At 43.4% G+C, this 25,906-nt stretch overlaps 3 protein-coding genes across 3 annotated transcripts; 1 reads left to right on the top strand and 2 right to left on the bottom strand.

Moving 5' to 3' along the window:
• Nucleotides 1-1,056: 1,056 nt before the first annotated feature.
• Nucleotides 1,057-14,946, bottom strand: duox (dual oxidase). The gene is made up of 33 exons (XM_041938671.1): nt 14,880-14,946; nt 14,707-14,790; nt 14,465-14,629; nt 13,827-14,014; nt 13,473-13,674; nt 12,254-12,420; nt 11,198-11,261; nt 10,736-10,832; nt 10,521-10,611; nt 10,053-10,155; nt 9,663-9,835; nt 8,921-9,096; nt 8,684-8,802; nt 8,442-8,579; nt 8,220-8,333; nt 7,356-7,558; nt 6,904-7,089; nt 6,427-6,652; nt 5,849-5,942; nt 5,594-5,769; nt 5,428-5,497; nt 5,239-5,277; nt 4,686-4,864; nt 4,310-4,540; nt 4,124-4,223; nt 3,993-4,042; nt 3,767-3,894; nt 3,498-3,651; nt 2,922-3,154; nt 2,671-2,829; nt 2,386-2,541; nt 1,696-1,824; nt 1,057-1,597 (listed from the first exon to the last, which is right to left on the bottom strand). The coding sequence occupies exons 1-33, from the start codon at nt 14,944-14,946 to the stop codon at nt 1,475-1,477; spliced, it is 4,584 nt and encodes a 1,527-aa protein (XP_041794605.1). The 3' UTR covers nt 1,057-1,474.
• Nucleotides 14,947-15,375: 429 nt separating this feature from the next.
• On the top strand, nt 15,376-17,981 carry duox2 (dual oxidase 2). Its single transcript, XM_041939665.1, has 8 exons — nt 15,376-15,499; nt 15,874-16,052; nt 16,159-16,216; nt 16,309-16,443; nt 16,636-16,843; nt 16,948-17,162; nt 17,264-17,454; nt 17,845-17,981. The coding sequence occupies exons 2-8, from the start codon at nt 15,906-15,908 to the stop codon at nt 17,854-17,856; spliced, it is 966 nt and encodes a 321-aa protein (XP_041795599.1). The 5' UTR covers nt 15,376-15,499; nt 15,874-15,905; the 3' UTR covers nt 17,857-17,981.
• A 1,677-nt stretch (nt 17,982-19,658) lies between these two features.
• Nucleotides 19,659-25,906, bottom strand: apba2a (amyloid beta (A4) precursor protein-binding, family A, member 2a). Its single transcript, XM_041939405.1, has 11 exons — nt 24,686-25,906; nt 24,339-24,443; nt 24,210-24,249; nt 23,967-24,112; nt 22,561-22,647; nt 22,257-22,442; nt 21,904-22,083; nt 21,532-21,744; nt 20,984-21,103; nt 20,676-20,816; nt 19,659-19,730 (listed from the first exon to the last, which is right to left on the bottom strand). Exons 1-11 carry the CDS (start codon nt 25,904-25,906, stop codon nt 19,659-19,661), a joined length of 2,511 nt encoding a protein of 836 aa, XP_041795339.1.

Genomic DNA, 25,906 nt, shown 5'->3' with positions numbered 1-25,906 from the left:
TGGGCAGCGGCCAGGTGTGTAACTGTGTGACAGGAGAAGGGCGTTTCTGAAGAACAGAGCATTGCTCCCAGTGAAACTACCCTGAGTAAATAAAGTTTAACAAAAAAATGCATCGTTTGCATCAGCTCGCAGGCTGCTTCGTGTCATTGCAACATCTCCATGTTGCAGTGAATTTCTCCATTGTGAAATCAATAAAGTCTAATCTAATCTAATTAGTCACATAAATTTCAATATGGATTGTTATTTTTTTTTTTTTTGTATATATAAGTGGGGGAACTTTGTTTTGCATCTGCAGCCACTAGTGGTTTGATGTCTTGTTGAATGCACTTCATCAGCAGAGTGGATGTGTGCCTGTACACACACACACACACACACACACACACACACACACACACACACACACACACACTCAAACTCATGGCCTTGGGCTGAAAGTGAAATCTAAACAAAATATACAAATACTAAAAGTACTTCTCTGGTTGAGTGAGCTAGTTTTTAGTAGCCGCCATGGCCACCATGGTGTTGATTCAGTTTATTAAATATGTGAATACACCCTTCATATCTTAATGTATTTGAGAAGCAAACAAGTGTGTGCAGCCAACTGTTTTGAGACTTTGCAGCAGCAGCATAGCATTTGTACAGACATCATTCGCTGTGCTGAACAAATATCAAACGCATACTGTAAATGTCAAGTTGCAGTTCGTCACAGAATAATAGCCACGATGAATGCAAACGACCGATTCATCTTCCCTGAGGAAAGTCAGCATTTTTAATTGTTCTCCTGGGTAGAGGAGCTGTCTGGCTTACCACTCAACCAACAAATCAAATTTAAGAGTTTGGGTTAATTCAAGTGTAATTTTAGTCCAAAAGCTAGAAGCAGCAGAAGGAGCCGACAGCAGAATTTAGAGAACTTTCACTGCACAAAACCCCACAGGTCCTTACGTAATGAGATGTCCTGCAACAAAGACACAACGTTTAGCGCCATGAGCCGAGCGTGGCACTTATGTTTCTGTTTTTTGGGATGCTTCCCTCTGACATGACAGCGTTACAACTCTCTCGTAAAATGTTAATTTATTTGTTCCAGATATTTCACCCCAAAGCACAAGAAATCAATCACACAAAATCAATCATACATTATGATTTCAAAAGCATGGACTACATCGGGAAACAATCACAGTTAAAAAGCTGAAAATGAAAAACGACAGGATGCATGATGATTAAAATTGACTTCACATAAAATCCCGTATTTTTATGATAGTATATAAAATATAAATGTATTATCCTCGACCGACAGAAATGAATGTAGCAATATGATTGGAGAACAAAGATGTGAAGAAGAAGACACATTGAATACAAAGGCAAAAATCACTTCCCACACATGCTCTGTGATTGTGTGTGGAAAAGTGTTTCTAACTAACTGGGACAGAAACTTGTATTCTCCTGTATCATCACTAAGTCCAGGGCTGAGGACAAGTTAGAAGTTCTCATAGTGGTGTATAAAATGGGCCTGATCCCTCTTGTTCATCTGCTGGCAAGCTTTCTCCACATTCTTGGTCAGTCCCGGTGGTCCACAGCTGAAAACACCAATTTTACCCACCTACAGAAGATAATACAAATTTAAAGGTTAGAACCATTCACTTTGTACTGGGCACCGTCTACAAACACAAGGTAGCTGAAGATGGATGAAGGACTGACCTCGGGGTGAACCTCCTGCAGTGAGCTGAAAAAGGCCACTAATGGAGGACGGCCGAAGTGGGTGACGGAGCGCAGGCCAGTGAAGAGGCTGCGGTTCCACACCTTCTGAAAGTGGCGCTCGCACACATACTGTCAACACATCACAAAGACAAGAGTGAGATCATTGACAGGCTGGCTCTGCCCAAAATCTGCCAGCACCTCTAACCTCTTAATTAACATGTTATACCTTGTTTGTTCAATCTGCAAAAAGAAAACTGCAGAAACAGGTTGTGGTTTTAAGGAGGGTTATGTACAAGACTACTTCCAGTGAATTCTTGAAATCGCGTTGTCACCATGAGTTTTCCAGATTTTACACTTATACAGATTTTATGTACAGATTAATTGAGTTACGACATTACAGCTTTAGTGCCGCTGGGTTGGCGGATTTTATTAACTTTGGACAGAGCCAGGCTAGCTGTTTCCCCCTGCTTCTAGTCTTTATGCTAAGCTAAGCTAAGCTAACTGGATGCTGGCTGTAACTTCATAGGCTATTTATTTATTTACCTACCAGCAGAAAAAGTTAATGCTGAACTACTTCTATAATAAACAATGCACATATTTAAGAGACCACATTACAATAAATGCTCGTTAAATGTTTTGTAGCATATCAGTCAACTTTCTATTTCTTCAAGCTTGGAAATGGGATCTCACCAGCATGGTGGTGCGCAGGTCGAACTTTTCGGCCACCTGAGTGATGTAGGTGTGGACTGAGACCAGCTCCTGGGTGTCCATCTCCTCCACCTCCCTGATGATGTCTGACACCCATTCAAACTGACGCTGAGTTCGTGTCACCCAGATGAAGTACACCTTCAGATAGTAATGAGTGAATGTTAGCGGGACATTGTTTATAGAGTGAGCTCCTTGCACAAATAGATAGTGCTACAGGGGTGGATTTAAGACACAATGTACTGTAGGCAGTTTGATTTTAAGCAGCACCTTTTTACACTGAATCTTGGACTTGAGGGAGGACTTGAACACCAGGTCTTTTAGGATGGAGGCAAAAGGGGTGACACCAATTCCTCCTCCCACCAGAACGGACACCTCAAAGTCAGTCCACTCCTGATGGCCCTCACCGAACGGGCCATCCAAGTACAGCTTTGTAAGAAAATAAAATAGATACATGAAATGACGAAGGATGGAGAAGCAGATGAAACTATTTAGACACACATAATAATGCTTTGGCCTGCCTTTGGATAGGATCCGAGCTCGAGCAGGCTTTCTTCAGTGTAGAGCTCTCGGAGCTGGCTGGTCCAGGGCCCCACGGCTCGGATGTGCAGGCTCAAGGTCTCTTCGTGAGGGGCTGACGTCAGTGTGAATGGATGGTACTCATCTGTGCCCAACATCAGGCACGCAATGCGAACCCACTGGCCTGAACGGTACGTGAAGCCCTGTGGTCGCTTGAACTCCAGATGTGTCACTCCTACAGGTAGGGCAGACAAGGGAAGTGTGAACTCAAATACGCAGTGCAGTGCATTATGTGATTTCAGTGATGATGGAAAAGTGCAATTTAATTAGCAAAATTCAAACATCATGGAGAGAAAGAGAAGAATTAGACATTTCAAAGACTCCATGGTGATTTTCCAGGAGATGTTAAAGTTATAACTTGAAGATTTTCATCTAAATAAATGTCTGTTAAGTCAATTAATGCCAGACTTCTTTATTAAAACGACAATAGTGTGTTTTGCTGTCCCCAGAATTATATGACCTGTCGCATTAAACTCATTTGCTGTCAGAAACGTTAAGATCGGCACTTGAAATGTCACCTGAAGGCAGCAGCTCAGCTCTGACCACCGGGATCTCCAGCTTCTTCCTGCTCAAGCTGATTAGTTTGTCGAGCAGGAAGAGCAGCGCCGGTGGGATTAAGTAGATGTAGAAACGGGGCTCTTGGAGCAGGGCGTAGCTGCCATGAATAACTGTCTGTCGAATTAAAACAAAACCAGCATTACACCATTTGTAAAACTGCCTCCCATCATGAAAGCCACCTGACCGCAGAGTTCATTTACAGTGTTTTTAAAGTAAGAAAAGTACTTACAAGCGTGTACACGACAATGTAGAGGTAGTGTGTGATCCAAAATCCACGAAAACTGATGTGACGGAAATAGTGCGAGGCAAAAACATACATAAATGCAAAAGTAAAAAGGAGCAAGACACCAGTCATTCCTGGAAAAATACAAAGCAGAGCAGAAAAAGAGAATTATAGCATAATATAACAAGCAGCCCCCACACCACTGAAGTCTAAAATCAGCTTCCAGTCATACCTGGAACACTTTCAAAGAACCACCACGACCACTTCATAGGAAGTTCAGACCTAAAATAAAAACAAACTGTAAATCAGCCAAAGTAATTCACCGCAAAGTGCACAAATATCTGCTCCAATGTCAAAAATTACCCATTGTTGCAAAAGACTTTGGGGAACAGACAAGACAGGATGCTGAGGTCGCTCACTGAGAAGATGTACAGGTTGACCACATGGCCCAAACTGTGAACAACTGCAGTCACAAACACACGAGTGTTAACAGGTGAACACATCGCAGCTCATTACTCTCTGCTATCATTTCTTCTCCGGTCTGCCAACCTGATAGGACGATGGCAGTCATGGCCATGAGGCGATGGAAATCGATGGCTGCATCAAAGGGGATGTATCGGTTGAGGAAAGTCTCTCGGCACAGCGTGATGAGGTTGCGACACACGGTGAGGAGCATGTAGGGAAACAGGAAGGAGATGGCGGCCGCTGTGCCGCGGGAGACGGTGATGCCCACCACCGAAGTCTCAGGGAGGCCTGTCGATTCGGCCTGCAAGGTGTAGTCTGAAAAGAGCGTTTTTAATCACTTCTAGAGGCTGACTTCAGAAAAGGTTCACACCGACAGGAAAAGTACAACGCTAAAGGTGAAGAAGGACTACAATACATAAATATGATTGCAGGAGGTAGCAGAGGAGGGATTTCCACTCACAGTAGCATCTTTCAAGGGCCACGCCAGCTGCGATGCCGTAAACGACGATGAAGCAGACGATATGACGCCGATAGTTCTCAATGAAACGCTTGAACTGCTGGATCTTCTGCTGGACTGGGTTCCTTATGTACTGCTCACGCTTAGGCTTCACATAAACATCTGGAGTTCTGACACTTAACCTGAAGATATTCACAACCATTAGACTGTATTAAGGCGATGTTCTGTGTTCTGTCTGTCAGTTAGATGTTGGGGCTTTCACCATATTAAGGCTGTGATACAGTAACTCGAGAACAGCTGCATCATATGTGCAAAATGTGCAAAAACACATGTAAAAGGAACCTCAATGTATTTTTTTTTTAACTGGGGGTAGTTTTCAGTTAAATACTGAAAGGCAACAATCAGAACTAGTGATCTGTTTAACTCCTCTGTGGTGAAAAGAAACCAATTTGCAAAAAAGAGTGGGATCAGTTCTTGTTTGTTGTCTTGTCTGTTTGTAGTTTTCCTAGTATTTCCTGCAGAAAATAATTTACAGGAAGAGAACAATTTAACAAACTTTTTCCGTCTGCGTAGCTCGTCTCCATCCGTCCTGATGCTGCAAACAAAAAATGAACAAGATTGTTAGCTGGGAAACAATAACTGGACTAAGGAATAAGTGAAAAAGCTGCAGTGGATCATCGTTTTTATCTGTAGACAGCCATAGTTGTTTCCCAGCGATTCCAGCCTGCATGTCCCGCTCTCTCACCTGTTTGCGGGACAGATGAAGGACACTCTCTGGTCTCGACTCAGCCGCTTCTTCCCCTGTTTCTCCATCCCTGCGCGCACACACACACAGCCGACGCACTGATTCATCAGAATGAGGACGATGAGAATTTAAAAAAAGGATTTTCTCAGACAAAACCTTCTCCAACCTTTGACATTGAGTTGAGCAAACTGCAGCTCCTTGTCGTGGTCCCGCAGGAGGAAATGAAAGTCCTCCCATGTGATTTTCTCCTTGTTGCCAAAGCCCGCGGCCTGCATCATGGCCTTGATGCCTTCCTCTGCCTGGCTCTTTGACAGAGCACCGTTGGAGATCTCAATGAAAGACCTGCAGCACATAAACAGGGTTGAAGACGAACCACCAGGCAGAAAAAAAAGATGCAGTGAAAAATAGAAATCAGTCAAACCTGAGCATCCTGGCAAATTCATCTTTGGACAAGAAACCAGTTCCACCGATGTCATTCATGGAGAACATCAGCCTGGATTTTTCCTCAGGAGACCCTGATTAAACACACATGTCATCAATGGCATAATGTAGGACCAGACTAATTACTGGTTTATGATATTTTTTATTAAATATCAGACATGCTATTCATGCTGATTCCAGATCTATGTAACGTTTGTCCATAAAACCTGCAATGAATAGAATTTATTGATTTACTTAAATTATTTAATGTAAATTTATTTTCATTTGCGGCTGGATGGTCATAGATCAAATCTAGAGAGCAGTAAACACACCAAAGTGAAGTTGATAAATACTAGGTTTCAGCAGAAGGTTTCACGTGATGGTCTAAAGGCTGTTTTGGATGCTTCTCCACTCTCTCATACATTTTGGAAACATAGCATAAAAATATAAAAGCATCAGTTTTGTTATTTTGTATTAACTCTGCAGCTGCTCTTTCACTGTAACATTTACTTGTTGTGTAGATGACAGCGGGCCAAGATACACAAGGCAGCTACAGTCTTTTGTTGTCGTGCATTTTACCTTTCATAAAGATCACAATCACATCAAGGAACTCTTGGAAGGAGAGGTAACCGTTTCCATCTTTGTCAGCTAGTGTGAACATGGAGTCCACAAATAAGCAGTCAGGCTTGAGGCCCAGTGCATCAGCAAACTCCGACGCTGTCAGCTCGCACTGGAGGACCTCTCTGGCTTTCTTGCGGGAAACGCCACTCATGTCCCCGGCGTCACACTTCTCTATTTCCAAGACCTGTGCACCAGAGGGACAGCGTCAATATACGTCACCATAGTGTCATCAGTAATATCTCCGACGTTAGCTGAGGTTGCTGTAAGTCCATCAGGGGTGAGCTCACCATCAAGACCAACAATTAGTTCTTTCGGCTGGAGGTCGAATCTAATTTGACCTCAAACAAGGACTGACGACAGTTTGTGGGCGAGCTTAAAGCTGCTGTCGCTGTAACTGAGTGGAGGATGAGGTAAACATCCAGAGGCTGACAGTACCTTAGAGAACGCATGGCGAATGAAAGTTTCCACAATCTGAGCCCTCTGCTCTCTGGTTAAAGCCTCCTTCAGCAGTTCCTCCTCTCTCATCTCCTTCACTCTAATCTCCTGCGCGACGTCCGTCACCCCCTGGCGCAGATGCTTGACAAATGCTGCACGTTTGCCCTCGTCATCAAAAAACAGCACCTGGACGTGCGAACAGGGAGCACGAGGAGATTAACAGGATTGGAGGGAGATAAACGTGTCGTAGATCAGGTAAATCTGCAGAATCGCGCCTGCAGCAACGGCTGGATGAGGTGAAATATGAGCGTAGAGACAACTTTGCTGCCTCAGTGAGAAAGCTGCATGTGCTTAAACTGCGAACTTAAATATGAAAACAGAATTTGGTCGTTTACATGCACGCACACGCAGCCTGAAGGTGCAAACCATCCCTTTCATTTCCAGCTACTCACCAGGTCGTACTCTTTCGACACCTTGAGCAGCAGAGCTTTATGCTGACGGTTGCTCGACAGAAGGACATCTAGGTAGTCCTGGTTGCCCAGATTGAGGAAGCGGTGAGCGGACCCAGACCGGTCGTAGACCTGCAGCCTCCTCTTCTCGTCGACCTCCAGGCTGACAGGATGCAGAGGTTTTTTATGGCCCTGCCACTCATAAGCTGAAGGGCAAAGTCACAATGAGAGGAGGTGGGACACAGGATGCTGGATGATGCTGAAGACAGGTGTAAAAAGACAGGAGCTACCAGTAGTAGAGAAAATAGCAAAGGGATTTAGGTTTCACTGCCGCCTTCGCTGATTATCAGTTGAGCTCAGCATGTTTATAAAGACTTGAGTCTTCTCCAATATAAATCACGAAGGATACAAATATACATGCATAATAGTTACCAACCCAATCAGCAGAATAAATGGTGGTACAACAGATCGTTGAAACTTTAATTTCTTTACATTCAGACTTTACAGCTCTTTACTTTTAAATCTAATGTGACAAAACTGTGGTCAACTTCTGATTAGGTTTAGGCACAAAAGCCACTTGGTTAGGGTTAGAAAAAGATCAGGTTTTGGCTGTAAATACCCACAGTTAGGGTTAGGGTTAGCCCTTTGTCACCGCAAACACAGCTGGAAAATGTCCCGCTGTCTCATTAAAAAGACCTGGTTTTGTCACAAGAAACAGGGCTTGATCTGTGGTCTGCGGCTGGGCAGTCGTCTCTCATATACATGTACGGTAAACTTAACAACACTTTGATACTTGTCATGTCATGATGTAATATATTAAGTACTTTAAGTACTAGAGGGAGTTTTTTAATCTCACAGATTTCATACCAGTGATTCCCACAGCCGGTTCCTCCGTCCTGTCCCCAGCTTTTCTTCTTCTCTGGAACTTCCTGTACCTGTACTTGCGGAGATACGCCACCATGCAGGCCACTAGAAAACTAACTGTGAAAGCAATCAGAGCTGATTATCAGTTTCACAACGTGCCTGCTGGTGAGTGCTCCTAGTATCATTGCCGTGCAAAAAAAAGGGATTTGTGAGTATGATACTGACCAACAGGAAAGAGGAACAGAACCACGATGAATATCCCAAAGCCAGCTTGGCTCCCATCAAAGTAATTAAGTTTGGTAGCATTAGTGCAGGGATGGAGCATTGACGTATTCAGCTGTGTGGGTTGAGCACAAGGGTCACCTGAGGTATCAGAGAGACCCTTTTGTTAATCCATTCTTTAAACATTACTGATTCTAAATAAATTGTTGCGTGTTCATGAAACAAATATAGGAGACACATTTTACCATCCCTCCAGAAGAACACGTTATTTTGTATATCTGAGGCTTCTGCACTCGTGACTGCAACAAGGACGTTGTGAAAGGTCACATTGCGGATCATCTGGATCTCCTCGTCTGTGAACAAACTGGAAAACGTGACTGTAGTAAGATGGCATATAACAGTGATATGAGATCAGTCACACAGCGGGATAAGAAAATATGACATCTGTTTCTATTCTTAAAGTCCTTTAGAGAGGAGCTCACCCATTCTGTTTGTTCTCGAACCAGAAGCGGTCTCCGTCTCTTATGCGTTCAAACTGGTCCAGGACTATGGCGGAAAAAACTGGACCTAGACCATCGAGAGACTCCAGCAGTCCTCCGGGGAAGAGCTCCAGTTTTGAGATGTCTCCGTTATACAGTTCTGCAACATCTTGGAACAACTGCAGAGCACAAGACACACTTAAATTCACAGGATAACCGTTTTTTATGCAGCTTTTTAAGGGTAACATTCAAGCACTTTCAAGGTACCTAAACCAAAAGTTTACAGACTCTTGAAGCCTTTATCAATACATCTAAGTTGTTACTATAAAAGCAAATGCGAAGAATAATTCCCACAGCAATGAATGTATATTTTGTGGCTTTGTTTATTTTACCAGCTATTCATATGAACTTTGACGCTCTGTTTTGATCATGATTATTTCTTGCTTGCTAATGTCCTGAGTAAGAAATTAACAGAGGACTAAAAATTATGAGTGCTAAGTGAACACAGCAGGAGACAACAAACAAATAAGACGGTGGGATAGTTTCATTTCAAGTATGAAGAGATTATTGGTTGGCGTGAGTGATCGTGTAGATGAAACACAGAATCATGCTGAAAATAAAGGATTTTTCAAGAAGTATATTTGAATTCAGGCATCCTTGAAAACATAACGGTTAAAATCAAGCGTTTCCCAAACTTTCGAGACTTTCAAGGCAAACCCTGTTCTTAGGAGACTCTAAGTTTTACCTGCGGGTTGGTGCTGTTGAGCTCAGGGTTTATGTCTTCAAACGTGTTGACCGGAGGCAGATCCAGAGCATTTCTGACCTCAGTGTAGCTACGCAGGCCGAAGTCTCTTCCTCTCTGGATGGTCTTGGCCACCAGATCTGTGCGGGTGAACCTCAGGGGTCCGTACATGAAGTCTGTCAGGGTGCAAGTCAGATCAGAGCACTGAATATTACTTTAGAACTTGAACACATGCCAATGAATGTTATGTAAAGTGATTTTATTCTAAATTGCTATATTTATAACAGCTTGACTTTTGTGGTACTTTCTCTTACTTGGGCATGTGAACACCCACTTGGCAATAAACTTGTGTCTGATTTCTGATACATCCAGTGAAGAAGAAAGATTAAACACCTCTCAGGTCCTCCACAACAATATTGTCCTCTCTCTCTGCAATCTGGGAGGCCATGCCCATGAGGAGGTCGTCTACGTCCTGGCTCGTCTTCACGTTGACACTCTGGAAAGAAAATTACAAAAGCATTAGTATATAACATACAGAGCAGGACATAATAAATCTCCTTTCTCGACACTACTGCAAGCCTCAAAGATCCTGACTCAAATCCTGCCACAGCCTCTCTGCTGATCTCCTTCTGTGCTTTTCCACTGTCTCCACAAATAAACAATTGTCCAAAATGTGGCTCTGCTGCCTGCTCTCGTTTATGAATAAATAGTAATTATACGACTACTTACAGGAAAGGACCCTGACATGAAAGTCGGCTGTATCAGTGGTAGAGTGTGGTGGAGAGATGGTTTGTGGCGATAAACGCAAACAGTATTTAAATGAAATGATAGAATCCTTCCAGAAGCAGGATCATGTTGTACCTGACGTTTCCAGAAGCTGTTACAAAGACGCATTGCTGGTGATAAGCTGCCATCGATGTTGACAACCTCCCGAAAGTGGCAGGTTCTGTTTCTGCAGGAAAAAGGAGATGCAGAGGTTTTTATGTCAAACAGTTAGTACATGATCTAACACTAAAGCCCAATAAGCAGAGTGAGCTTTGATTTTTCCCAGCGTGGGGAAAAAAAGAGATTAATACCTCATGTAAACACCAGGTGGAGCCATAGTGATGCCAAATCTAATGGCAGCAGCCTCAAACTCAGGAGAGATCCCCGGATCCACAAACTTCTGGTAACCTGTACGCAGATAAATCAGAACATAACACAAAAAACTAAAAGAAGAATTACAGACAATCGTCACACACACCTGCAAACACCTTCTATCAGCACCTAAATGGTCAAAGGGAGGCAACAAAAGCAGTACAGCTATGAAAATGAAGAGTGATTAAAGTGACAGGCTCATCTGACCATAGTTCCTTTAACTTTCTTCAGCTGCGGGTGCTTATTCAGCAGCACAAGGAGGCTCAGGGTGACGCTTTGCTGACGGAGCACATATTTGTCAAACGCCACCAGCGATACCTCACCTCACCACGGCTTGTGGGCACCGGTGCATTACCTGTTCCCCTCCACTTGTACGCACACGCACTCTGGATGATTCTTACCTGCATAAGGAGGAAGCTTTTTGCCTCCAAGATATCCAGGCAGCCACTCGTAGAGAGCAATATTCTGCGTGGACAAACGGGAGGGATAAAAGTTACTGCAACGTTTTTGAATCCACACTAAAACTGAACATGATTGTACAGGGTTTGACGATACTTCATGCTGAGATTTTTCTCTTTCTATATATATAAAACCTGATGTTATGTTTGCAGCTTGCTATTCTGGATTGGATATGACCGAAAAAAATCATTTGATTTGATTTGATTTTTGATTTGATCTTTGAACCCTGATTCCAAAGATGTTGGACGCTGTTTAAAACATAAATAACAGAATACAATCATTTGTAAACAAACAGTTAACCGTCAGTTGTTTTATGAAGTGTTCCCGAGCCCATGCAGTAATATTCTTTATACAATCATGTGTTCGCAAAGAGGTGAACCTTGCTCCATCTTTGCTTTTGAACGACTGAGCCTTGCCAGGATGCTCCTTTCATACTCAATCATGATACTATCACCTGTTAGCAATCAACCTGTTTACCTGTGGAATGTTCCAAACAGGTGTTTTCGGAGCGTTCCACAACTTTTCCAGTCTTTTGTGTCCCCTGTCCCAACTTGTTTGAAGCGTGGCATCAAATTCATAATCAGCAGACATTTACAAAAATCAATGAAATATATTGTCTTTGCACTGTTTTCAATTGAGTTTATGTCAGAAAGGATCAGTAAATGATCACATTCTGTTATATTTATGTTTTACAAAGCTTCCCAACTTTTTTGGAATTGGAGTTGTAAATAGTTTTGCTGACTACTGTTTTCACTAGAAGTAAAAAAAAAAAGTACTTACTGAGTGTGTAATGCTATTCTGGACTGTTTTTGCAGAAAACAAACGGAGTCGACTAATCAAACCAGCGAGAGATGATGCATTCGCCCTTAAACTAAAACCATCAATTTCATCCATAAAATCTCGACCACCTGGTGCTGATGCAACCTCGTTCTTCCCAGGGTGCAAATTAAACCAGCACCTGCACAGTGAGAGGATTACACGGAGACTCTTCCTTCTACCTGGAATGTGGCCACAACGATCTTCCTGGCATTTTGAAACAGCCCTTCGTCTGACCACTCTGGGTGTTCCTCATGCAGTTTGGAGGCGACATAATTGTGGTAGCGAAACCAGATAATCCCCTCTGCTGCCGTGAACATGTTCTCATTGGCCCAGGCATTTCCCAACACTGGTTAGACAGAAGATACGATTTATAAGACACAAGTTATAGGGAATTCTGCTATTCCAGCATGAGATTTAACATCACAGTAGCTGTAATTAATTTATAGAGAACAGGCTGTGCATGTAACACTTTTTATATAGAAAACTGCTCTAAAATTCACAAATATTCTGCGCCTTATCTGTACAGTGCCACGCTCCATTGCATTGATTTATGAGTAATACGATGATAATTTGGCTGTTTGTTTTTAAGGGCATGACAACAGCACTGTGACAACAGGAGAAGATCCTTCGCCTCCACCCCAGATAATAACAACACACCTTTAAAAAAACAAGCAACAAAACACTGGTTGCATGACACCTGCGTGGCATCCTCTCGGCTATAGAGAGAGGGATTTACTGCGGTGAGGGTGACAATCCATTTGCACAATAATTAAAGAGTCATAACACACGTCAGGTGGGGCCTCTCTGACTCAGATTCTTCGGCTGCAACATCAATGAAAGCAGATACAGGAGAAATGATACGTGCAAGAAATACTTGCTGTTTGTTTTTGGCCGCTTGCAGTGTGGATTGGGAGGATATTATTGCCACACGCACAATAAACAACAGATAGCAGGTCATTTTTAAGGTCAGCCAAACAAAAAGTTATGTGGAAACCTCAGCTTCCACATACTGCATAATGGCCCTCTTTCACTCAAAATGACCGTTTTAAGACAACAACATGTTCATAAAGCTGTGTATTATTGTGACAAATGTGTCATTCTAGTTGGAAAGATATAATATTGTTGGGTTTTGGGGCTTTAAAGGCCATAAAATGCGTGTTACTGAGCTCCGCTCTTTTTGGTTGAGCCTTAATCAACATTTATTCAATAAAGTAAAAGGAAATTGTGGGTGACTGTGTTTTTAAGTGAACTTGCCCTTTAACCAGAGGCATACAGTGGAAGTCAGCCACCGACATACTGTTGATATAAACCCAACTTTCTGGAGTGGACAATAAAATGAATTCTTTGTGAACGGGGTTTGGTGTGGGTCAGATCTGTATGGAGTATAAAATGTCTCACCATAGAGGCCCTGAGGTCCATGGTCTCCTGTCGAGGGGTCTGCGGCGCTCCACATGAGACTGCGCTCTGTTGCCTGATTGGGCATGTTCCACTCAGAGCCAGAAGCCAGCAGACCTCCAGAGAAGCTTCTCAGGGAGTCTGACCAGGACGCGGAGGGGCCATAGATGGAGCTGCCGTCTATCCATGCCGTCACCAAGTTCACCTGCGTTGTGTTTGAAAGGGAAATCTAAAGCGCCTCCAGAACAGACTAAAACTGTACTCAACTTACTGTTCACATGTCCTGATTGTTTCTGGAGGCTGCGGTTTGGCAGATACATTAAAAACCATCTTATGTCAAGAGTCAATAATCAGCACCTGTGTGCGAGGGTTGCTGGGACTCTGGCCGGACTCTTTGTCCCATGGTCCCCTCTGGAAGGGCAGCAGAACTTTTCCGGTAGCAGTAGGGTCAAAGATGGGGTCCCCTTTTGGGACCGGGATGTTCATGAACTCAGGTGGACACCCAGGAGTTCTTGAGTCAAAAAGCTCAAAAGCAACATGATAACCTGAGAATGAAAAAGAATTAAAAGTCATTACTATGAAAAACATTCACCTAGATCCTGAATGGGTTTGTTGGTTTGTTTTTTGGCTGGAAAAGCAAAATCGTGAATATAAGAAAGTTCACAGGAATATTCTGACAGATTATTGGTTTAGCATGAGCAAATATCAGTTTTAAAAGCATCTGGCTCAATATCTTCATAACAACATAACAAAACAATATTGGACATATGCACCTTATTTCTAGTAGTTGGTCACATAAGAAACACGTACTAATCTTCACCAACTCCTTCGCCTGTGTTGCAACAGCTTTTCTATCAGATATGGTGGTAAATATCAGCGCGCCATATTGGTGCATCCTCCCAGCCAAAGTTCAGTTTGGGTCTGTTTGCGCCTCATCTTTGCGCCCTCAGTTGTCATAGTGCGCTTCAGTGCAACAACATGCAGTAGATATTTACCAAAGAACAGAGAGAGCACGGTCTGGTTCCGTGTGGAGGGCAGCCCGGAGGGCCCCCCGGCCAGCAGGCTGCTCAGACTGCGCGGGTTTGGTAGCAGCGGCTCGTGGACAGGCTGGTAGACTCCGTCCCAGTAATGCGCGGGCACGAGGCGCACAAGGTGAGAACCTGCGCGAGCACAAACACAGTCCGGTGACCAGGTGTGCCGGCAGGCTGAGCCGCTGATGCGCGCAACGGCAACTTACCGACAGCTCCGCGTCTGGGGTATCCCAAACTGTTGTACCAGCCGTCAAAGCGAGGAACCTCCCAGGTGATCTCACCGCGCGAATCTGTTGAAGGCAGATTAAACAGCGTTTAATGTAAATGTCTTTGTTAGGCGAGTTACTCTGAATATGTAGTGCAGCCGCTGTCCACTCACGTTCACTGACACAAAGCACCAAACCAACTGCTGCACAGATACTCCAAACCCGTTTACGCAAATCCATTGAAGCGAGAGATGCTCCTCAGCTCAGTCCGCAGCCAAGAGGAGAGAAGGACCTCTGAAAAGACCAGCTCAAGGTAACTGACTTTTACTGCGATATTTCCCAGGAAATCTAATTCTGCACCTTTTGAAAACCTTCCAAAACTTTGCCGCTGTTCCTTTTTGTCATGTACATGAACTGCAGACACCCAAAGACAAACCTTTTTTCCTTTTATCACTCAATATTTAATGAGAGAAGATGAAATAGTCGAGTCTTACCCACCGCAGAGGCTGAAATGTAGTGCAGAAGTGGTGCAGGAGCACAGGTGCAGGTGAGGGATGGGGCAACACTAAAGCCAATATAGGTTGCACAGCTTATCACAGACTGCATGTGACCTGTGTTGCCTAAATGGGAATGGTTACCATCTCTGGATCACACCTCTTTTCCACAGCTCTCTGGTCAATGCATCCTCCTCCTCAGTGACACAAAGGGGACCGGTGCTATAAAAGAAGTGTATGTTCCCTCAACGTTCACACTTCCCTCTCCTCGTCGTCACACAGCGTCCTTCAGCTTTCAGGTACGAAAGGTCTATTGGATTTTGACTGTTCACTGTTTGATTGATTGTTTTTGTTGGAAACTTTTCTTTTCATTTGGGTTCATTAAAATCAGGATGGAGCCAAATCAAGGGAACATATTTTCATTGCACCGACTGACGTGGCGTATGGATGTAGACAACAGAATGGCATGCCTTTGTGTGTTATACAGATGCATTTCTTTATTTGCAGCAAAGACACACAGCAGCAGGGAGTGTGATGCTATGACGTGAGGCAGACATGGTTGTAATATTGTCCCATCCTTTATCTGCCGTAAGGAATAAAAGCTGCTATCTCTGCATCTGGAGGAACCTGAGAACCCAGCCTCTAACACTGTCTTCTCTGTTACACCGTCTAGCCTCAGCTGCGTCCGTAAGATCAGGAGCTAAGATGACTTTCTACGATGACATTTACCCATTCTACGTTCTACAAAGGACCTCCTTCATCTTCAGTGGCAGCCTGCTCACCATTATTCTGGTCTTCCTTGTGCTAGCGGTCAGTCTTCTTCTCATCCTGCCGGGGATACGAGGGAAGACGGTGAGTGCAGCCCATCCGATAAGCTATTACTCACTGCGGTGGCATCACAGAACCTCAGAACTGTCTGCTATAATTTTTGATTCTGCTCTTTTCCCCTTCCCGTCAGAGGCTGTTCTGGATGTTTCGTATTATTATCAGCTTGTTCATAGGTGTGGTGATAGTGGGTGAGTTTTGCCTTTTCGTTGCTGTTGTTGAAGAAGTGGCAGATTTTCCTTTTCCTGCCGCCGTCATTGGCCTTTGTGTGCTTTCTCTGCAGCGCTCAACTTTACTAGCGACTGGGCTGAGGCCAGAATGACCACTAATGCCACCTACAAGTCTTTCAGCAACGTAGTGGTTAACGCTGAGATCGGCTTGCATGTCGGACTGTATGGCATTAATGTCACACTAAAGGGTGAGTCACAGTTTCTGTTGTTCTGTGCAGAATTAATGTACAACTCGCTCTCATACTGGCAGCTTTAATGCTTTAAGCAACGCAGATCCTTAATTTAAATTTTGTCTCAATCCAGCTTGTGGGACAACATGAGACAAATCTTTTTTATGCATCTTGTATATGATCCATCTGTGCCCCTCTTTTCTCTCTTAGGGAATCCTGTCGTGCAGTTCAATGAGACCATTGACTACAATGAGATGTTCAGCTGGCATCACACTATTGAAGAAGAGTACGAGGAAGCTCTGGAGAAAGGTTTACCCACCCCTATCCTGTACATCGCCGAGAAATTCACCCGGAGCAGCCCATGTGGACTCATCTTTCAGTACAGATACTCTGGACGATACGCCTCTGCAACCCTCTGGTAACACATGAAGTACCTGCGTACAGTTTGAGGTTGTTTTGATATACTGCCAACAGGCCGTTGTTTAAAGGAGCAGAAATTTACGTGGCCGCACACTTTCACAGGACGGCGTTTTGCTGCTGGATGCTCGCCAATATCCTCTTCTGCATGCCGGTCATCCTGTATGCCGGCTACATGATGCTGGCCACCGCTGCCTTCATCTTCTTCTCCATGGCCTCCTTCTCCACCATCATGAACGTGCCACAGTGTGTTTTCTCCTTAGGAACAGACTCCTTTGAAACCCAGTACAGCAATTCCTTCTGGCTGGCTCTAGCCACTGGTAAAGATGAGAAGCCGCACGTTCATTTCACATGTTTTGTCGTTTAAACTGACATTCGAAGCCTGCTCATGGGTCATGATTTCCACTGCAATGACTTCCAGGCGTGCTGTGCACCGTCATTGGGATACTGGTGGTGATGCTCTACTTTCTGGTGCCAGAGAAGATAAAAGAAGCTTTCAGTGTCGGTGTCGACAGTTATGAGGATGAGGACATTTCTTACGGCGAGGGCTACCTGAATACGGTTTTCCTTGATGGAGTGACAGTTTCTACATTGACATCAAAAGACATGGCGGTAAGTTGGTGACACTGAGAGGGTAATGCTTCCTGACAATCATTAACAAAACTTATTGCTGCTTGTAAATGGATTAGTCATGCATTTACAAGCAGCAGCAGTGCATCATTCATTGTCTTTTTAGGAATTTGTTGCAAAACTTGACTTTTATATACATTTATTGTTGCAAAATACATATTCAGTTCTATTTTGGGATATTTGAAAACGTGGCCCTTGCAGTATTAATAATGGATGCAAGATTGGAGTAAAATGAATCACCGCTATTATGGCCACAACAGTGTATATGTCCTGCATCCTCAGCGCTGCACTTTTATGTTCGTCTGGCATTTAAGGGAACTGTTCCTGCCTTTGCTTCTCGTCGACTGTGATCACTTTGTTTCTGTGTTTTAGGAACATATATGAAGCTACCCGGGTATCCCTCAGGGAGCTCTCCAGCCAATACTTGAAGATATTTTTGCTGAATGTGTAACAGATGGAGTGTCTATATTCACACCTGTTTTAGTTATCTACAAGCCTGATTCCAAAAAAATTAGGACACTGTGTAAAACATAAATGTAACAGAATGTGATGACTTGCTAATCCTTTTTTGGCATACACTCAATGGAAAACAGTACACAAATGATATATTTAATGTTTGATCTCATCAACTTCATTGATTTTTGTAAATATCTGCTTATTCTGAATCTGATGCAGCAACATGTTTCAAACAAGTTGGGACAGGAGCAACAAAAGACTGGGAAAGTTGTGGAACGCTCCAAAAACACCTGTTTGGAACATTCCACAGGTAAAAAAGTCAATTGGTAACAGGTGATAGTATCATGATTGGGTATGAAAGGGGCACCCTGGAAAGGCTCAGTCATTAACAAGCAAGGACGGAGCGAGGTTCACCACTTTGTGAACACATGATATGATAACGGATGTTACTACATGGGCTCGGGGACACTTTGTAAAACTGTTGTCGTTAAACACAGTTTGTCTGCAAATGGTCGCATTCTGTTTTTACGTTTCACACAACGTCCCAATGTTTTTGGAATCAGGGTCGTATGTGAGCCTCTAAGTGTTATGTGTTATACATACTTTAACTGTAAATAGTTGTATACGCTGAGTTTATTGTCATGCTGCAGTAGTTGTAAGTTGTATGGGATCCATACAATGTGTATACAGTATACACTGATCAATAAGGACTATAGGCCTGTCTTTTTTATTAGAAATGAAAGATGAGTCAAAATAGTTGTCAGTCTGATATTGGCTACTTTGATGGTTGACGCAATGCTTAAACGTTGCTGTGGCAACAGCAGCTGGTTTAATTCGTGCACACTTTGTGGGCAGTGTCAGTGGCTGAAGCATCCTTCTTTCACAGCTTCTGAGATCCAAATGAATGTGAGGATAGGAGAGGAAGAATGAATTACAAACTTGATGTCTGTTTGCAAGTAATGTACTTTTTTGCAGTAACACCTTAATAAAACAAAAACAAAACAAACAACAAGAAGCATTCAGCCGTGAGACTGTATTCTTAGTGTGTTGTAACATTACATTCATCCGGTAATGTATATTTTGATACATTCTTCTTGTACTGTACGCTCCGGTAAAGGTAATGATCACCCATACTGTTTGTCTTTGAGAAGTAGATGTGTCTTTGGCCTTCAGCATCACCATAATACACATAGTTTAGTGCCTTTGTACAGCATATTATTATCTTCTTTTAATACTTACTGTAATAGGTTATCATGTCAGATTGAGAATTAATCCCTGGTCAGTAGTTCTTAATAACATGCATATACTGTAGGAGTAATATGGCCTTTCCACCACGTCCTTGAGTAATCCAAAGTATTTACAGTAGAAGTACATTTTTAAACTCCATACACATTATAAAAATGACTAAATAAAAAATAAATGTACTAATTTATCTCTTATAAGAAAATAATCATGACCTTAAAGCTACTTCTCTTCAACACCAGAAACTCACATACAGTACTACAGACAGAGTATTCACATTGTAAGGCCATTATGACAATGTAATTCAAGATAAAACCTGAAAATGAGAACTGGATGTTCTTTACAGCATTGCAACGAGAGGCCGAAAAAAATAAAATGATAGAAAAATAAATTCTCCTCGTCCCACGGAGCCACCTGTCCATCATCTGCCAGTCACCTGCGCACGGCCAGACATGCAGAGCTACAGTGGTCTGATCCATGCAGGGTCTCTATATGTAGATAGGCGTCTCCTGTCCTGTCAGCAGTCTGAACATCACAGCAGGCATCGTCTTCATGTTGATCTGGCGGAGAGAGAGAGAGGGGGGGGACGATTACGCCGTCAACTTAAGAGTCCATTTATAGAGGCACACTCGTAATCACATCGCTTGAGTCCAGGCCTAATTTACTCCCTTCTGCACCACCAGAGAAACTGAAGAGACCTTGGATCCATTACTGACAAATAATAAGCTTTTATGGCTTTAATGGAGATATATAATGGGGGAAACTGGGAAAACAGACAAATACAAAATCACAGCATGCTAACAGATGATAAAATCAAGTGTTATTAGTGGAGCAGCCAAGGATGGTTGATAACGAAAACTTACTTGGTCATAAATCAAGCAATTTGTTATGTTGTTTAGATTAGACTGTCAACTATGAGAAAGTGATTCTCATTTTCATAAATATAAAGCGACAGCATGCAGCTCATCTTAAACGTGGGCAAACAGCTAGCAAAGCATAGACTGAATAGACTGCATGGACATCACCCAAACATTTCTGAAGAGCCACTGTGAGGGTTAGTGACAGCGGCTTCAGCGGTCGCCGTCTCCAACTCCCCCAAACTCCCGACTAATCCAAAAATCAGCAAAGGGGGTGGAGCTTATTTAAAATGCAGAGTCAATTTTTGTATAGATAAGGACTTTAATTTGTAAATATGAGCTCACAGAAATAAATTGGTGTAGTAAAACTGAAGAGGTTTCTCAACAATCTGCTGCACTACTGAAACTGGACTTTTGTCCACTTTTTTTATGAATATTTATATATTTGATTGCATCCTTTTTACCAGGATTTTTATTGATGTTATTTGTTGATTAAAAGCGTGCAGTAGTACTGAATGTATCCAGTAATATGGGCCATCTCAAAGTGATGTAATCCATACGTGTCTTTAAAAGGTCTGTATGGTGCAATGATTCGAGTGGTGCAGTAATCAGTGAAAATTGCCATCTTGTGGCATGAGTTGTTCTTACCTCACCCACTGAGACAGACAGGGTTTGGACAATCTTCTCATGTGCCATGGCAACAACACTCTGACCGTTTATTTCAATGATTCTGTGTCCAACACGAACACCGCCTCGCTCGGCTATGCCTCCTCGCATCAGACTGCAGATCTGAGGATGTGAAGAAGACACTTTTCACTGTATGTAAATGCACAGCACATACCACAACCCGCCCCCTCTTCAGAAAAAGCAGCACTCTTCAGGAGTTGCCAACCATTCATTTTGAGCCACAACCTAAAGCTTAGTGTCATGCTTCATACGAACAAGGGCTTACTCACAATGCCATTCTGCACGCTGAAACCAAGTTGGAACTTGAGATCAGGTCTCTTGATGAGGACAGTGGTGACAGGGGGGCAGCTCACAATACTCAGTTTTACCTTTACTTGATTCTTCAGACCCTGGACCAAAGAAATGTCCAAAAAAAACCAACAAAAATACACATAAGTTTACCGTCATTTTGAAGGACAAGTCTTCTTATTGTCAAGAACAGAAAAAACTCTACAAAGCACTAATGTTTTATTCTGCATGACCATATTCTACAACTACTGGGTCATTAATTCAGAGTTTTCCCTCATAACTTTCAAATTACTGCTTATTGATAGTGATTAAAGAAGGTGTGTACATCAATTATGATCTTAATAAACAATCCCTAGCCCTTAAGCACTAATAGGTGCTTTATAATGAGTAATAAAGAGCCAATATGTCAGCAAAATACGTATGCCTTCATATAGAGTGTGACTATATTTCCTTATCTAAGTGAACACTGGATGAACTCTGTATTCTGGATGTGAACACAGTAGCTGGAGGTGCCTGATATACTCTGCACCTTGATGATGCCCTGACAGGTGGCTAGTGGCAGCCCCACCAGGCTGGTGTCGTTGATGGACATGATCTGGTCCCCAACGCTGAGTTTTCCAGAGCGGGCTGCAGGGCCGCTGTTCAGCATACTGGCCAGGATGACGGTGGGCAGAATGGAGCCCCAACCGGACTCCACGATCACCACACCGAGGCTCTCCCCTTTCTGCTTCTCCACGTACAGCTGGAACGCAGGGGAAAAAGCCTTTTTTTAATCCTCTTCGAGCACATTTTGAACTGGGTTTAGAAGATTCATGAGACTCTGGCACAACCATCTGTGCTAAGGGAAATCCATCAATCATCGTCATAATTCACCTGCAGCCAAATAAAAAAAATGTCGCACCTCTTTACAGTTGTCTGAGTTTGAGAAATGGACGAGGTCATCGTGGTACATTTCCTGGGAGTTGATGATGTCACTGTATTGTTTCTGGCTCAAGTCGGTGGGGTTGATGCCATTGGCTCGCAGGAATTCTCTGTAGGCCACGCTAAAGGCCTGACCGATGGACTGTGCAATGAGCTGCGCCTGTGGGAAGGGGAGCGTTTGGGGAAAACTACTCAGCAGAAAGGCTATCTCAGTTGACAACAACAAGGAGGTGAGAAAGACCACAACAGTTAAAGTGACCACAGAACAAACATCTAAAGCAAAGCTGAAGTATAAACTCAAAATGTATGTGCAGTTAAGCAGCAAGCACTTACATCCTCTGATTCAAAGACATAGCAGATCATCCTGTACTGACTCTTCCCTTCGCTGGCAGAGTCGGGAGATTCAGCGAAATCCTCCGATGAGGCCTGAGACATGCGCCTCCGTGCCATCAGAACCACAATACTGCCAATGTCGGCGATGTAGGAGATGGTACGCAAGGCACTGTCCATCATCGTGTCCTATGTGGTGCAAAAACAGTGACAGTCATCAGTATTTATGTCTGAAGGTAAAGTCACTGGAATGATAAAACACAGAAAGGAGGCTGAATCAACACACACAGATCCAGGAGTTACTTACCTGTGTGTCAGCATTCAGCACTTTGACAGCTTTAGTGGAGATGAACAGGTCCACCTCTGTCATCATTTGAGAGTCTTCATCTTGGCTCTGGGAAATAAACGACATATTGTTTTTAACATGACAATGACAACAGTAACATGGGGCAAAAATAGAATGCAACAGCTCCATCGTGTGGTAGGAAAATGACCCTGCTGCCTGCTTACCCTTGAATAAGTCAGCTGGTAACACAGGTACTTAAAAATGCCTTTAATGTGGTGAAATCCAAAGAAAAAGACACTTTGGGAGCACAAGCCTCTGCTGGTGCTGAACAGGAGCTTCGCTGTTTTACCCAGAGACATCAATTTTAATTCTTAAACCTGCAAACCAGTGGTGGAAGGTAATTAAGTACATTTACTGAAGCACAGTACTTAATTACAAATTTGAGGTACTTGTATTTTACTTATTCTAATCTCATGCCACTTTCTGCTTCTACCTCTACTCTTCTTTAAACTCATTTTTGTGCTTTAGTTACGACTTACTTTTAAAATCTTTGCATACAAAGCACATGAAAATGTACAGATTCTCTATGATTGACAGAAAATTAATTGACGCTATTTTGATCATCTTCATATTCATCTTCATCGTCATTTTCCCCTCAAAAACATTTCATGGTTTCAGCTTCTCAAATGCGAGGATTTACCACTTTTCAGGGAATGTGTCCCTCTGGGCTCTGAATGACTGTGAGAGCATTTGTCACTGTTTTCACAATCGATTAATCGATTAATCCATAATGAAAATAATCATTCATCTCAGGTGTATACAAAATTCACCAAACTCACCACCTCAACCAAATATCACAGTAAAATGCTGCTTTTACATTAATGCTTGGATAATAATAATAATAATAATGTAATTATATAATATATAACACATATTACAAATATACCATATATATAGTTTTACAGTCACATTTTTCATTCACTATTAATACTTAAAGCACTTTTTCCTGATTATACTTCAATATCTTTACTTAAGTTTCAGTGCAGGACTTTTGCTTGTAATAGAGGATATTTACACTGTTGTATTAGTACTTTTACTAAAGTACAGGATCTGAAAACTTCCTTCACCAGTGCTGCAAACACAACCTTTTGGAATCAAATCTGTATCTCTGTTAGTTTGATGGCTAAAGCTTAAAAGGCAACTTTTTTTATGGCAAAACTCCCAGTTCCAGATCGCCATCATATTCTAATCATTTCCTCTCAAACACAAGGCCAATCTGTTCGTCCGGTTTCTGTAGAAATCTTCTCCCTCATTTTTGAGACACAGAAACAGACGACAGCGCACAGTAACCTCTTTGGCTTTAGTTCAAATGTTTAGAAACCAAATCAATGGATGCTAACGACCATCTCCTTGAAGAGACAGATTACCTTGATGCGACTGACAGCTTCATGGGCCTGGGACATGCGGACAGACTTGGATGGATTTTTATCAGACAACACCTGAGTGCAGCCAAGGTAGTTAGCAGCAAAGATGATCCCATCAATAAGATCTTCTGGCTCACAGGGGCCTGGGACTGTGCAGAAAAAAAAGGGCACTCAATGCAAAACATCCCAATTTGCTGCAAAGAATTTGGAAAACAATGAGGCGTAAGAAAAGCATCAGATAATTACCATCCTCAAAGCTGGGGAATGCAGCAGCTTCCTGTGTTTTCTTTAAAATAAGTTAAGGTGACGACAAGTTAGGGAAAACATCTTTACAGTGATAACACTCCAGAAGACATATCATCCATAAGTCGTCACCTTGGGTGTGTCGCTCTCCTCCGCAGGGACGAGCTCTGGACACTGAGGCCTCCCTGGCTGCTCTGGCACGTCCTCTGGTGTCACAGCTGTGCTCGGCTTCTCAACCTGTTGCATACAAATATCTGCTTTAACTTAGGCAAGCCTGCTGGTAAACGATTCTTGTTGTCCTGGGTAGATGATAACTCCGTGGGGAAAAGGTGACAAAGACTATTTGTGGCTAAGGATTTAATTAAAATCTTATTTAATTCACTCTGGGACACAGCGCTGGTAGATAGAAAGAAACTTAAGCAAACACAAGCCTCACGGGATGAGACGTGACAAAGACCCGGCCTCCTCGTATTGGTTACCTGCTGGGGTTTCTCTGGCCGTCTCTGCCTCTCCTCAAGAGGCTCCCTCTGTTGTTCCGGTGTGGGATGAGGAGCCCGGGATGGTTTGATAACCCTGGGTTCGCTCTCCCGGCTGGCAGCAGAGGGAGGACTGGGTCTGGGAACGGGAGGAGTCTCTCTACGAGGCTGGGCCTTCTGGGCGTCGGCAGGCGACTGAGCATGGGACTGACGAGGCGGTGGAGGAGGAAGTTGCTTACTGGAACCAGACCTAGCTTTGGTCCGCACGGCCACTTTTTTGCAGTCCTTTGAAGCCGTCTTTGGACGCTGTTCATTGCTATTGACGCTGCATCCTTTGATCCCAGAGACAACATGCTCCATGTCCTCCGCCGGTCCCCTCCTCCCTCGTCCTTTACCCTGCCTCTCTTTCTCCTTGGACCCCATGTGAGACACCTCGCACTTCTTACCGCCTCCTGGGATATTCTGGTTTCTTGCGACTCGAGTGTCATCTTCTTTTTCCCTTTCATCACCTCCCTTTCTAATTCGTTCATTGTCATTGTCCTGATAAAGGTAAGTCTGCCTTTGAACACTGGTCTCAGTCTCCTCTAAATCCTCTATAAATTTGGCTCCATCCAGCACCTCTTCTATCTCATCTCCATCACTGAAGAAGAACCTGTTCTCCTGGCCCTTTTCCACCTTCCTCTCTGCTTCATCCCCAGCAGCCGGAGCACAATGCGACCTAAAGCGATGGCCCGTCTTGTGAGGCTTAGTGTCTGATTGTGATCCCTCACATATTTCTGTGCTGTGACGAGGCCTGGGAGCGAACTGGTCAGCAGCGCTGCTGTTCTCATTAATATTATCACCTACTGCATGCTTTATATAGCCACCCTCCTCAGGACTGTACTGCTTGTAGTACCTCGTGTCCACTACGCCCTCTCGGTTTAAGTGCAGCACCTCATCATAGTCCTGCTCCACATCAGAGCCCACGTTGTCGTACTCAGAGCAGGTGTCCTCCATGTCCTCAGGACTAGGGTCACAGCTCATGTAATAGTGGCTTGCAGGAACAGGAGGAGTCAGCTGGTCGTTGTCATCATCCTTCAAGGTACACGGTGGTTGCTCGGACGCCTCGCTCACCAAGCCTCGCTGCTCTTCCTGGCTCTGTGTAGAGAGTCCTAGACCGGGGCACGGTGGAGGGCTGGGAGCCAATATTTTGGAAATGGTTCCTGGCCTTTTTCCATGAGCCAT

This window comes from Chelmon rostratus, chromosome 6 (assembly GCF_017976325.1).
Source record: "Chelmon rostratus isolate fCheRos1 chromosome 6, fCheRos1.pri, whole genome shotgun sequence".
Taxonomy (NCBI): Eukaryota; Metazoa; Chordata; class Actinopteri; order Chaetodontiformes; family Chaetodontidae; genus Chelmon; species Chelmon rostratus.
The sequence above is the reverse complement of the archived record's forward strand: the minus strand, read 5'-3'. Positions and strand labels throughout refer to the sequence as shown.